This window comes from Ranitomeya imitator, chromosome 6 (assembly GCF_032444005.1).
Source record: "Ranitomeya imitator isolate aRanImi1 chromosome 6, aRanImi1.pri, whole genome shotgun sequence".
NCBI lineage: Eukaryota > Metazoa > Chordata > Amphibia > Anura > Dendrobatidae > Ranitomeya > Ranitomeya imitator.
In genome coordinates, this window is record NC_091287.1 from 504,154,216 (window position 1) to 504,168,862 (window position 14,647).

The 14,647-nt window shown below is 49.6% G+C and overlaps 1 protein-coding gene across 1 annotated transcript; it reads right to left on the minus strand.

The window, feature by feature from the left end:
* Positions 1–7,071: 7,071 nt before the first annotated feature.
* SLC25A32 (solute carrier family 25 member 32) lies at positions 7,072–14,562 on the minus strand. Its single transcript, XM_069731737.1, has 7 exons — positions 14,355–14,562; positions 12,729–12,879; positions 11,576–11,661; positions 10,457–10,617; positions 10,260–10,373; positions 9,009–9,154; positions 7,072–8,529 (listed from the first exon to the last, which is right to left on the minus strand). Exons 1-7 carry the CDS (start codon positions 14,509–14,511, stop codon positions 8,394–8,396), a joined length of 951 nt encoding a protein of 316 aa, XP_069587838.1. The 5' UTR covers positions 14,512–14,562; the 3' UTR covers positions 7,072–8,393.
* Between the last annotated feature and the right edge of the window lie 85 nt (positions 14,563–14,647).

The window sequence follows — 14,647 nt, forward strand, 5'->3', positions numbered from 1 at the left end:
GATACCAAATATGTGGGGTAAAACTACCGTTTGTATGCACAGCAGGGCTCAAGGGAAGGAGCACTATTTTAGATGGAATAGGTTGTGGACGCCATGTCACATTTGGAGAGCCCATGATGTGCCAAAACAACAGAAACCTTCACACGTGATCCCGCTTTGGAAACTACACCGCTCAAGGAATTCATCTAGGGGAGTAGCGAGTATTTTTAATCCTCAGGCAATTCACAGAATTGTATAACATTGGGCCGATTACATGGACAATTACAATTTTTTTCCACTAAAATGTTGCTATGACCCCAAGTTTGTAGTTTTCAAAAGGGATAATAGGAGAAAAAGAACAGTACAATTTATTCTGCAATTCTCCGGAATACGCCAATACCCCATATCTGGTCGAAAACTACTGTTCAGGCTCAGAAGAGAACAAGCGCCATATTACAGTGGATTTTTGTTTTTATGGTTTGTGGGTGAAAAAAAATCTACAGCAGGTGAAGAATTGGTTTTATTTATTTTTTACGTCGTTCCTCGTGCGGTGTATGCGATTAGACGACTTTATTCTTCTGGTCAGTGTGATTATATTTTTTTTTATGTTTGGCTGCTATCACACACTAAAAGACGCTTTTTATTGCACTTTGCCATATTTAGACAGCCATAGCGTTTTTATTGGTAACATTTTCAGACACGACTTTTTTTTGATCACTTTCTATTACGATTTTTGGGAGACAAAATGAACAAAAAAAAATTCAGGATTTATTTTTTTATATACTGTTCCACGTATGGTAAAATTGATGAAGCAGCTTTATTCTTTGGGTCAGTGCGATTATACCACATTTACCGTATATTGTTTTCATTGTTATGTTTTGACACTTTTATACAATAAAAACTTTTATAGAAAAAACTGAATTTTTGGTTGCTTACCGTAAAATCTGTTTCTTGGAGCCTCCATTGGGGGACACAGGAACCATGGGTGTATGCTGCTGCCACTAGGAGGCTGACACTATGAACAAAAAAAGTTAGCTCCTCCTCTGCAGTGTACACCCCACCGACTGGCATTATACGCTTCAGTTAGTGAGAAAGCAGTAGGAGATAAATAAGTTTGAAAAACCATAACCACACACTTGAGAACTGTAAACGTGAGAACAATCATATAACATAGAACAACAGAAACTGAGAAACATTGGGAGGGAGCTGTGTCCCCCAATGGAGGCTCCAAGAAACAGATTTTACGGTAAGCAACCAAAAATCCTGTTTTCTTTATCACCTCTCATTGGGGGACACAGGAACCATGGGACGTCCCAAAGCAGTCCCTAGGGCGGGAAAAACAGACTTCCATCAGGTCAGAGGACTCACCACTGCCGCCTGCAAGATCATTCTGCCTAGGCTGGCGTCCGCCGAAGCGTAGGTATGGACCTTGTAAAATTTGGCGAACGTGTGGATGGAAGACCAAGTTGCCGCTTTGCAAAGCTGTAGGGCGGAAGCCCTGTGGTGCACCGCCCAGGAGGCGCCGACTGCCTGGGTAGAGTGAGCCTTGATCCCAGGAGGGGGCACTCTGTTCTTGACCCGGTAAGCCTCCAGAATTGCTGTTCTGATCCAGCGAGCAATAGTCGCCTTAGAAGCCGGTTGGCCTCTGCGCGGGCCATCAGGAATGACGAAAAGAGAATCCGTCTTCCGGAAAGTGGACGTTCTATCCAGGTAGATCCTCACTGCCCTGACGAGGTCCAGCTTGTTCAACGATCACTCCAGAGGATGAGTGGGAGCTGTACAAAAGGACGGTAGAACGATGTCCTCGTTGAGGTGGAAACCACCTTAGGAAGGAAGGAAGGTGGAGACCTGAGGACCACCTTGTCCTGGTGGATGACCAAGAACGGAGGACGGCAAGACAGGGCCATCAACTCGGAAACGCGGCGGATAGAAGTGATGGCCACAAGAAAGGCCACCTTCCAAGATAGGACTGACAGGGGAATCTCCCTGAGGGGCTCAAAGGGGGAAACCCTCAGAACGTCCAGTACCAGGTTTAAAACCCATGAATCTACAGGGGCCCTGTACGGAAGGACAGCGTGGGCCACTCAATGAAGGAAGGTCTTAACATGTGGTCGGGAAGCTAAAGTCTTCTGAAAAAGGATGGAAAGCGCAGAGACCTGGCCCTTCAGGGAACTAAGAGCCAGGCCCGAATCCAGTCCTGCCTGAAGGAAGGCCAAAATGGAAGGCAGGGAAAAGGACATAGATGAAACGCGGTTGGACTCGCACCAATGGAAGTAAGCTTTCCAGGTACGATAGTAGATCCTGGAAGACGAAGGCTTCCGAGCCTGAATCATGGTGTGAATCACCCGGTCCGAAGGGCCGGACACTCTTAAAACTGCGGTCTCAACAGCCACGCCGTTAAACTGAGCGACCGAGAATTCGGGTGGCAGATCGGACCCTGAGACAGCAGATCAGGCCTGTCTGGAAGGCGCCAGGGAGCATCCGCGAGAAGATTGACGAGCTCCGCGAACCAAGCTCTCCTGGGCCAATCCGGGGCGATCAGAATGACCGACACCCCTTCCGCTTTGATCTTCTTCAACAGTTTGGGAAGTAATGGAAGGGGTGGGAACAGGTAGGGCAGCACGAACTGAGACCAAGGAATGGCCAGAGCGTTGACGCCCACTGCAAGATGATCGCGAGACCTGGAGACGAACTGAGGGACCTTCCTGTTCGTACGAGACGCCGTGAGGTCCACATCCGGAGTCCACCATCGAAGACAAATCTGATAGACTTCCTGGTGCAAGGACTATTCTCCTGCCGTGAGGCCCTCGCGGCTGAGGAAGATGGCAGCCCAATTGTCCACGCCGGGGATATGCACCTCGGATATCACCGGAACTGTTGCCTCTGCCCAGAGGAGGATCTTGGATACCTCGGCAAGGGCCAAGGAGCTCCGAGTCCCTCCCTGATGATTGACATAAGCCACAGCCGTGGCGTTGTCTGTCTAGATTCGGATTGGTAGGCCCTTGAGAATCCTTTCCCAGTGACGGAGGGACAGAAAAATGGCCTGAATCTCGAGGACATTGATCGGCAGAGTTGACTCCTGCGCCGACCAATGGGCCTGAACAGTCAGGTGGCGAAATACCGCACCCCAGCCGAGCAGGTTGGCGTCCGTTGTCACCGCTTGCCAGTGAACTGGAAGGAAGGACCTGCCCTGGGAGATGAGAGGTGACGTCAGCCACCAGTTGAGAGACCACTTGACCCAGAAAGTCGGATCGGACGACCCAGGGAGAAGACCGACCTGTCCCACTGAGACAGAATGGCTTGTTGAAGGGGTCGTGAATGAAATTGGGCAAAGGGAATCGCTTCCAATGTTGCTACCATCCTCCCCATAACCTTTATGGCCGAACGGAAGGAGGGAGGCCGAGGACCCTGGAGCAAGCGTATGTCCCGACGAAGGATGGATCTCTTGTCTTTGGGAAGAAAGACTTTGGTCTGACGAGTGTCGAAGAGCATGCCCAGAAAGATGATGCACTGATAAGGAATAAGGCAGGACTTCTACCTGTTGACCAGCCACCTGAAACGGGCTAGGGTGTCGAGAACGATGGATAGGCTTTCGGAGCGTGAGAAAAGGACGGAGCCTTGATGAGGATGTCGTCGAGGTATGGAAACAGAACCAGGCCTCTGACCCTCAAGAAAGCCATCAGCGCCGCCATGATCTTCGTGAAAACTCTTGGGGCGGTTGCAAGACCGAACGGCAGGGCGACGAACTGAAAGTGGTCCTGGAGCACCGGAAAGCGCAGGAATCGGTGATGTCCCGTGAATATCGGGACATGGAGATAGGCGTCCTGAATATCTATGGAACACAAATTCCTGAGCCTCCATGGAAGCAATTACTGAACGAAGGGATTCCATCCTGAAGTGCTTCAGATGAACTCTCCTGTTCAGTAATTTGAGATCCAGAATGGGACGCACCTTGCCGTCTTTTTTCGGTACCACAAAAGGTTTGAATAGAAACCTGTGAACCGTTCTTTTTCTGGAACTGGAACGATTACCCCGGCTTTGAGCAGAGAAGTGATGGACGTGAAAAAGCCCAGAACTAGAGCGGAGTCTCTTGGAGGTCGGGATTCGAAGAAGCGATCCCGGGGAAGTGAAACGAACTCTATCTTGTATCCCGAGGATACAACTTCCCTGACCTATGCGTCCTCTACTGAGGAGATCCAAACGTCCCTGAAGAAGAGGAGACGGCCGCCCAGCCTGGGAGGTGGGTTGGGATCTTGCCGAGGGTCATGCCGAGGTGGACCTTCCAGTCCTGGTCTGGAGGATCTAACATGGGAGTAGCGAGGACGCCAGGAAGGAGTGGGCCTAAAGGATACGGTCTTCTTTTCCAGACGTGCCTGTGACCTCTGTTGCTGCTGGGGAAAAGTTTGTCGTCACGAAGCGACAAAAAGGCCGAAAGGACCGAAAATGACGTCTAGGGGGAGGACGACGAGGTTTGGCCTGGGGAAGAAGAGAACTTGTGCCCCCGGTGGCGTCCTTGATGATTTGGTCCAGCTTAGAACCAAAGAGACGAGACCCCTGAAAAGGCAGGTTGGTAAGGGACTTTTTAGAAGACAAATCCGCCTGCCAGGCCTTAAGCCAAACGGTCCGGCGGATGGCAAACGCGTTGCTGGACGCCTGAGCCGCACAAGACGCAGCATCCAGGGAGACGGAGACCAGATATTCACCTGCGTGAGAAATCTGATTGGCAAGTTCCGCCAGCTGTCCGGGAGAAGCCCCGTCCAGAATGCCCTGACGGAGTTGTTTGGCCCACTTGAATATGGATTTTGAAACCCAAGTGGAAGCAAAGGCCGGGCAAAGACTAGCTGAGGCCGCTTCAAAGGCTGACTTCACGAAAGATTCTATGACTATCGTTAGAATCCTTTAGAGATGCTCCGCCGGACAGTGGAAGGACTGTGCTGGTGGACAGTCTGGAAACCGGAGGATCCACCGAAGGGGAAGCCGTCCAATTAGTGGTGAGCTCCGGAGAAAAGGGGTATAAAACGCCAAGTCGCTTTCCCCTCTGAAAGCGTCTGGTCGGGTTCTCCCTTTCTCTGGTCATAATCTCCTCGAATTCCGGGTGAAGAGCGAAAAACTTGGAAGGTGGTTTAGCCCGTCTAAAGTAAACCGCCTGATCTGCGGGTTCCGTAGCGGACGCCTTGATGCCACAGGTTTGATTTATCGCTCCAATGAGATTCTGAACCATATCCCTCATGGTAGCGATTTGGTTCGAATCCAGCTCCGAAATATCCTCTGAGGGCGCATCAGAGAACGCCTCGTCTGACTCAGGAGAGGAGGACCGCGGGGGGAGGTCGACCGCAGAGAAGGACCATATGGTGAGATGGAGCGGGAAGAGGACTCAGACCGGCGTTCCTGTCTGGACCTTTTTGCGGTTTGCAATGGAGGGCTCGGACGGAGCTTCCTGCGACCCGCTGGCTACTGTGGGGGGGCTGCAGGGGTAATCGGTCCAGCACTGACACCAGAGTTTGAGACACCCGTGTCAGATCCGCCACCGATTGTGACAGAGAGGAAACCCAGCCAGGGGTGGGGGCATTGCTCTCGAGCAGAGCAGCCGGGGGATCCTGGGCAGTGGGCACAATCGGGTTGCTGCAGGAGTAGGAAGACGAGAGCGGCCCCCTTTAGAGGTAGACATTGTGAAAAGGTCCCTGAAGAAAATGCCAGAGGGGAGTGTCAGTCTGCAGTGCAGAGCTACTCACGGCAGACGAAAAACGGAATCCGGAGGACGCTGTTCGGCTTGATGGGATGGGCCTCCGGTGAGAAGTCCTTTAGGCAGGAGGGTGGTATGGGCTCCTGCCGCAAATTGGACCGATCTGCGGATGTGACCGTGGTATGGGCTCCTGAGATGTGGCGACAGATGTCTGTGGAGGAGTCGTGCATGTGAAGGAGTCCCAAGATGGCGCCGGTGGGCGGAGAGAAGGCGGGCCACAGTGAAAATGTCGGGGGGTAGAAAAGCCCGCCCGATGAGAGAAGAAAGGGGGCGGAGTCCGGCACCGGAAGTAGGCCCGGGCAGAAGGCGGGGCCTAAATTAGATAGGTGACCGGAGAGGGAGCCTTACAGGCCGCGGAGGAAGCGGCACGGCAGCTGAGTGGCCGCACAACGCGGCCGGAGCAGCGCCGCTGCAGGCCCAAAGCGGTGTGGCGGCCTGGCAAGCCGCCGTGCTGAAGACAGGATGAACGGCCGGAGGAGCGCAGCCGCAGGGACCCGAAGCGGGCCGTACTGAAGAAAAGAGTGAACTGCCGCATACAGCGACCGGAGCCGGGCAGCTGCAGGCGGTGCGGCGGCCAGAGAAGGCCGCGTTGGTGCAAGGTGGCCGCTGTTAGAGCGGCCGGAACAGCGCGGTCACAAAGTATGAAGAGGCGCGGTAGGCAGAAAAGGCAGCCGCGCCGGAACAGGAGGCAGGGCGGCCGCAGCCACAGAAGCGGTGCGGCAGCTGAAAGAGATGGGACCCAATGCTCGAGGAAAAAAGCTTTACCTCTGCCCTGCAGGTAAGATGACCCGCATCTGAAAACCCCTTAAATAAGGCACCCCGTTTTGTGGATCTAGGAGGGAAATACTTACCTCAAACATTCCACGCCAGTACTAACCTGGAAGGGATGAGACGTCCAGGGAGCTGATGGACGTCCTCGTCTTCGCAACCGACAGGCTCTGGTGGGCGAGTGGGTGGGGGACGGATGCAGGACCGGACTTCTAAGCACGCTGGTGTGCTAGGCTCTTGGTCCTGCAGAAGGATCTATGAGGATACGGGGTGGCAGTACACACCGTACTCATAGTCCGTATTGTGGGAGCACAGGTGTGACTGTTCACCCTGTATCCCTCCGGAAAAAAATGAAAGAAAACGACGCACATTGAGGTAGATAAGGGTCTAATGAAAGACCCGTGTCCACCCCCTACTGATACTAAGCTAAACTGAAGCGTATAATGCCAGTCGGTAGGGTGTACACTGCAGAGGAGGAGCTAACTTTTTTTGTGCATAGTGTCAGCCTCCTAGTGGCAGCAGCATACACCCATGGTTCCTGTGTCCCCCAATGAGAGGCGATAAAGAAAATAATTATTTTTGCATCACTTTATTCTGAGAGCTATATTTTTTATTTTTCCACTTATGGAGCTGTATGGTGGCTTGTTTTTTTGCGGGACAAGATGACGTTTTCAGCTGTACCAGTTTTATTTATATTAGTCTTTTTGATCTCGTTTTACTCCGGTGGATGATGAAAAAGCATTGGTTTTTTTTGCCAATTTTTTTTTTTTTTACGGTGGTCAATAAAGGGGTTAAATAGCAACAGTTTCATACATCAGGTTCTTCCGGATGCGGTGATAGCAAATATGGGTACTTTTTTTTTTATAAATACACATATTTAATTGGTGTAATTTTTTTAAATTATTAATTGGTGATTTTTATTATTTTTTCAATAGTTTTAAAAGCATTATTAACTTTATTTTTTACTTAGTCCCAATATGGGATTTCAACTTTTAGATGTCTGATCTCATGCATTGCAATACATATCTATTGCAATGCATGAGAACTGTCAGTTTTACACTGCCAGATTGATTGTTAGACTCGCTATTGATCGTGGCATCTAGAAGAAAACTAAGGGCTATCATCATGGGGACCTGATGCAATCGCAGTGGTTGTAGGACCCTGTGTGTCCTGAATGCTGCGAGACCATCAACAAACGTCTGTGCAACACAAAGACCAGTAAGCGCCGACGTTTATCTACAGAGGGCAGTCAGGAAGCGGTTAAATCAGATCACTTTTTGTGTGTATATTGCACAGAATTTTTTTCTGTTACTATAATACGTAGTGGATTTTCCACCCATGTGAAGAATTTTTGGTGCATCTGCCCCATGTGAACAAACCTTAGACCAGAAGGCTACGTTTCCACGGGGAATTTTTGACGCTGCATATTTTTGAAAAAAAAAAAAAAAAAAAAAAGCAAATAACCTCTTATTTAATGGGTGCACAAATGCTGCAGCATCAAAAACTCACCCAAAAGCTCATCCTGTGCAAGGCAAAGTCCATATAATAAATGATTAGCGGAATCCAGCTTTTTTCCAGTTTTACTCTTTAGTTTGTTACAGTCATCTCTACGGCAGAACCTCTGGACTGTAATCTCTTCCGGGGAAATAAAATCAGAAGAGAATTATATAAAAATATAGCAGCCAACGGCCAGATTGTGACACAAGGAAACAGACGGCTCTTATTCACGAAGAGCACAATATATATTATAGAAAAATAAATAAAACATAAATCTGCTCTTGTGCGGGCACCAGCTCGCACCCCTGGACGGTGCTAGCAGCATTTGGTACAGTCTCCATCGTCCCTGCGGACCGACATCAGCTCTCCAGCGTTCCTCACTTCTGCCCACCAAGAACGTCTTTCTTTACTCCTTGGGCTTCCGTAGTCCGAGCAGGAAGTGAGAGACGTTCTCGTAAACCACGAAGGTGATGCAGCAGGCGGGAGTCACTCGGATTACGTTCGGGACGATTCCCTTGTAGAAGCCGTGGAAACCTTCTTTCCTTTGGGGGAGAAGAGACAAATGTAAGCTCATGTTCTGGCTGCGGATTCGGACCCTTCCCAGTCATTTCTTAGAGGGGCGCTCCACATTTCACGGTCAGAATAGAGTATACAGTGCACAGTGCGTAGCAGTGTACATGCCAGTCCGCCACTCCATTCCTTCTCTATGGGACCGCTGGAAAGCGCCGAGCGCAGTGCCAACATATGGGAAGAATGGAGGGCGGTCATCTATTCAACAGGAAATAAAAGTGCCTTGCTCTGCCGAGCCCAGATCTATAAGCCATCACCTATAAACCCCTTTAAGAATGAAAGGGCTGCTGTTTTGTGATCTTCAGTTTGCCCCTGATTGGTGGTGCTCCACCCCGCCCGTTAAAGCAGAGTCCAGCTGTAGCTCCTTGCACAGCTGTGCGATAGTTTGCAATGCTGGGAAGGGGCATTCTCAAGATATGAACATCCCAGCACACCGCTCGCACCGACTTACCTCCACGTCCTGCTGATGACATCCATCACCCCCGAGTATTGGTTATGCTGATCCTGTAGACGAGCGCGCACCACTTGATAGGGATAAGTAGCGGTCACAGCGAATATCTTCGACAAGGCAGCCATTGCGATGTATTCCAAGGTGTTCTGGAAAAGGATCAGAGTGATGGGTGAGATATAATGGGGCGAGTTATGGAGTCTATTACCCTAAGTGACTTAAATTGTGGAATTGGCTGAAAAGTGTCTGAACCCAATCACTGAGTATCTACAGCTCCGGAGACACGACATCCAATGAGAGCAAATGTTCTCAACAGGGTCTGGGCAGCACGGTGAGGACTCTGCTGCCACACACTGGTGCAAAGAGATTGTGCAGCTGGATCTGTCGACACACACACACCATACTCCCCACTCTTCTTTTATCAGAACCCCCTCCATGAGGAAACCCACCTTTCTTCCCTTCACCCCTTCAGGACTCAACAAGCCATCACCAGGGTCTGGGCAGCACAGTGAGGACATTGCAGCCACACAATGGTGCAGAGAGATTGTGCAGCTGGATCTATCGACACACACGCCATACTGCCTGCTCTTCTCCTTTTATCAGAACCCCCTCCAATGCGAAACCCACCTTTCTTCCCTTAACCCCATCAGGACTCAACAGACCGTCACCAGGGTGTGGACAGCACGGTGAGGACATTGCTGCCACACAATGGTGCAAAGAGATTGTGCAGTTGGATCTGTCGACATATGTGGCGCACACACCATACTGCCTGCTCTTCTTTTATCAGAACCCCCTCCATGAGGAAACCCACCTTTCTTCCCTTAACCCCTTCAGGACTCAACAAGCCATCACCAGGGTCTGGGCAGCACAGTGACGACATTGCAGCCACACAATGGTGCAGAGAGATTGTGCAGCTGGATCTATCGACACACACGCCATACTGCCTGCTCTTCTCCTTTTATCAGAACCCCCTCCATGAGGAAACCCACCTTTCTTCCCTTCACCCAGTCAGGACTCAACAGACCGTCACCAGGGTGTGGACAGCACGGTGAGGACATTGCTGCCACACAATGATGCAAAGAGTTTGTGCAGCTGGATCTGTCGACATATGTGGCGCACATACCATACTGCCTGCTCTTCTTTTATCAGAACCCCCTCCATGAGGAAACCCACCTTTCTTCCCTGTACCCCATCACGACTCGTGCAGGATACAAAGAAAAATACACAGATACACAAAGAGCGGCAGGTTATTACCAGTTTTGTGTCACTGGGCCGATTTAGATGCTTATTATAATCCATCTTCAGCTGCTCGTAAGCCATAAACTGGAGGGCGCCGTGCGACGTTCCCAGCAGGCCCGGTACAAACCCCTACAAATACCAGACGTGATGGTCAGTAATGGCGACGCCGGACTCCAGTGACAATTATGGGACATTACGGAGACGGCGATCACCTTGTACAGTCCGGGAATGCCTTCTTGCCTATAGATTTTCACCAGAGCGTGGAACATGCCTTTATATTGTCGTTTTGAAGGATCAACGCCAGCATCGTACTGAAGGACGAGGCGAGTCTTTGTAACCCAGATTGGGTTAGTAAAACAAAGGGTTAAAGCGCCTGCATTACGGAAATGAAGGAAGCAATGAAGGTAAAGAGCAAGAAGAACAAACATATTATCAGCCTAAATATGGTGGATAAGTAGAGATGGCACGTGGCTAGAATAATAATAATAATTTTTATTTATATAGCGCCAACATATTCCGCAGCGCTTTACAAATTATAGAGGGGACTTGTACAGACAATAAACATTACAGCATAACAGAAATACAGTTCAAAACAGATACCAGGAGGAATGAGGGCCCTGCTCGCAAGCTTACAAACTATGGGGAAAAGGGGAGACACGAGAGGTGGATGGTAACAATTGCTTTAGTTATTCGGACCGGCCATAGTGTAAGGCTCAGGTGTTCATGTAAAGCTGCATGAACCAGTTAACTGCCTAAGTATGTAGCAGTACAGACACAGAGGCTATTAACTACATAAAGTGAATGAGAACATGATGCGAGGAACCTGATTGTTTTTTTTTTAAATAGGCCACACAGGGATCGTTAGGTTACTACATTGAGGCGGTAGGCCAGTCTGAACAAATGAGTTTTTAGGGCACGCTTAAAATTGTGGGGATTGGGGATTAATCGTATTAACCTAGGTAGTGCATTCCAAAGAATTGGCGCAGCACGTGTAAAGTCTTGGAGACGGGAGTGGGAGGTTCTGATTATTGAGGATGCTAACCTGAGGTCATTAGCGGAGCGGAGGGCACGGGAAGGGTGGTAGACTGAGACCAGAGAGGAGATGTAGGGTGGTGCTGAGCCATGGAGTGCTTTGTGGATGAGGGTAGTAGTTTTGTACTGGATTCTGGAGTGGATGGGTAGCCAGTGTAATGACTGGCACAAGGTAGAGGCATCGGTGTAACGGTTGGTGAGGAATATGAGAATATGGCATCACTGCAAAATCTCTGGGGGTCCGACTTCTGCAACACCTGATCCCAAGAATTAAAGGGGCCGTGACAGACGTGACTTACCGGCTCCGGCGGCGGACAGGAGGTGCTCTGTGGCAGTCAGGCTCTCCGCTCTGCCTTCCTTCTTGTAGGCCTTCATGGCGTTATAACTAGTAGACAGATAGAGACACAATCAGGGTGGAATAAGATCGGGGAGACTCCGGCCATTAAGACCCGTGTCCTGGTACTGGTCATCACTGATACCAGCGGCCCCATCGGCCCCATACAGGGGCCAACAAATCAAGCAACATGAACCCCTAAGGGCGAGTGTACGGGAACGAGGCCGATGTGCTCCAGGGGGCGCTGTGGCCCCTTTAATACGATTTGCAGAAGCTGCGCTCCCATTTCCTACAAACTAGAGGCAACGTGCAATGGAAAGCTGATGTAGCAAGCAATGGGGCGAAACAAACAGGGGCTTATGTTCCCCAAATAAGAGATGAAAGACGCAGATGACAATCAGTGTGACCAGTCAGGCTTTCATGCACTGCGGACCCCTCTCCTCAACCTGATCGGTTGTCCTTCAGGAGCCTTGGACAGTTGGGTAACAACTACTGTGAGATCAGTACTGGCAGATACAAGAGTTATCACCAGCGGACAATATTTTTTAAGGGGTTGGACAACTTTGGGGGCCTTTTTTCTCTACTTAAATGCATGTATTTTGGGGGAAAAAATAACTTTTGCAAATAGGGTTAATTAAATATGTTTCACCGTTTGTTTATTACGGCTCGGTTTCCCTGCACATTGCTGAATGAGCCAACTAAGGATCCGTCAGAGAGCGGCTTTTCGCGACGAGTTGGTAACTATGATTTTCACAGGTACAACCCATAATATTCTATGGGAAGATCACATGACCGTGGGTTTTTTTAACGGTCCACAAGCTGGTACAAAGATCACTGAGCGCATGGGCTCTGCCCGAGGAGACGGCACCAGCTGTTCAGAGCCTTTGAACTTAGTGATTGGCTGCAGCGCCATCGACGTGACATCAGAACTGCAGACAATAACAGACAACGGGCTCAGCGGCGTCAACTCAGATGGACCAGGGGAGGGGGGTTCTTTTTGTTGTTGTTTTCTTTAAAACAAGCTGCAGATGGAGGATAGAGATTTTATAAAAGTTAAAAAAAATAAATAAATAAATAAATCCCCCTGGAGTTCACACCCTTATGTTGTATCCACTTACAAGAAGAAATAAAGCCCCCAGGAGGCTCCTGCGCCCCACATATTCGGGGTAACCCCCTGATAGAGACCACGCAGCCCTTCTTGTTTCCACACAGTGGACATACAGTGCAGGATGCCATTATACTTCGGTCGGAGCTCCAAGCCGTCACTCACTGAAAAATCAAAACACAAAAAGAGTATTAATATACATTAAAAGCATGTATGTGGGGCTAAAAATCATTTTTGTAATTGGGTTTCATAAAAAAAAAAAACAAAAAAAAAAAAACATAGTTTCCTATCTGCAGCCTTTGTGTTGCACAGTGCATTGCTGCATACAGAAGGAGTTAACTGAGAAGCCATAAGTGAGCTCATTCTGAAGGGGAGTTTTTCACTTTTTTTTTATCTGTCTTTTTCTGAGCTCTTCTCAGATAATATTTGAGGTGAATGTGCAGGAAAACAAGGAGCCGTAAAAGCCGAACTTTAATCCAGGGCCCTACAATGAAGTGTTCTAGGGCACCGGGTGCAGCGATTCTCCACCACGTCAAGATCTCTGCTTGCTGTCAGTGACTCTGTGGGACCCGGCTTCCCACATTTATAGATCTACTGACAGCAAGCAGAGATCCTGACAACGGCGAGGGATTAACCCTACGCTGGGTGTGTGGAGCGGGCTCAGAAGCGGAGCCAGCACCAGTCCTGGCAGGTGGCAGCACCTGCCTCCAGAAGCAGTGGGGAGCTGCTTAACCACTTAGATGCTGCTGTCAAGCACTAGATCACAAATGAGCACAGGCGCAAGTCCCTTAAGGCTACGTTCAGACTAGCGTTGCGCGCCGCTGCGTCGGCAACGCAACGCACACAAAAACGCGGCAAAACGCACGCAAAAACGCTGCGTTTTGCGACGCGTGCGTCGTTTTTTGCCGAAAATCGGACGCAAGAAAAATGCAACTTGCTGCGTTTTCTTGGTCCGACGCTAGCGGCAAAAAAGATGCAAGTGTTGCAAAACGCAACACACAAAAACGCATGCGTCCCCCATGTTAAACATAGGGGCGCATGACGCGTGCGTCGCCCGACGCTAAGGCGACGCACACTAGCAGAACGCTAGTGTGAACGTAGCCTAAGAGATGTAAAAAATAAAAAAATTGTGGTTTAAAAATTTAAAAAAAAGTGAAAAAAAAATGGACTCACATATTCATGGATCAAAAAAAGAAAAAAAAATTATATATATATAGCCATGTCTGCAAAAATTCGACCAAAATAAAAAAAAGTTTAAACCTGATGTTAAACACCAAAAAGAAAAAAAACATAGAACCCCCAGAATAGTCCGGTTGGCGCAGATCTCCCCTAAATGCAAAGAAGAGCGACCAAACCGTCATACGGGTCCCAAAATGGTAAAAAATTAAAAATTAAAAAATCCTCGCACGGCTGAACCCATGGGAACATTTCTGGGTCATGGATCTCAATATTATGGGGGGCTTCTAATTAAAAAAACAAAACAGTAAAGTGCAATAAAGTACAAAAAAAGAAAAATTGACCTGGTGATGAAGGGTTAATGGTTACGGTCCGGGGTGAGAGTGGCGGATGCAGGACTCCTCGTTACACCGTGGAGGACTACAGATCCCAGCATGCCCCGCGCCGGTTCTCGGTTTTTTACCTGCGAAGCGGATCTTGACCAGGTCCAGCGGGTGCAGCACCAGGGTGGAGATGACGCCCCCGCTCAGGCCGGCCGCCAGGTTCTCGTACTGCACATGTCTGAACACGTCCCTCAGCACCGTCACCGGGCGCACGGGCTCAGCAGCCGGTCCGGCCATGTGTACGTTACATCAGGCTCTCCGCTGACCTCCAGCCCCGCCCCACTATTCCTCCTATAGCCGGCCTGCTCACCTGCTGCCCAAAATAAAGATGGCGACGCTAACAACTACTGTAAGCAGTGACTGTACAGGCTGC

Excerpts from the sequence above, each read along its gene's own strand:
- SLC25A32 (XM_069731737.1), bottom strand. The coding sequence starts at position 14,511 with ATGGCCGGACCGGCTGCTGAGCCCGTGCGCCCGGTGACGGTGCTGAGG. Across the intron at positions 9,155-10,259 it reads GGCCCAGTGACACAAAACTG|AACACCTTGGAATACATCGC; the intron begins GTAATAACCTGC and ends ATCCTTTTCCAG. Across the intron at positions 8,530-9,008 it reads GTCATCAGCAGGACGTGGAG|GAAAGAAGGTTTCCACGGCT; the intron begins GTAAGTCGGTGC and ends TCTCCCCCAAAG.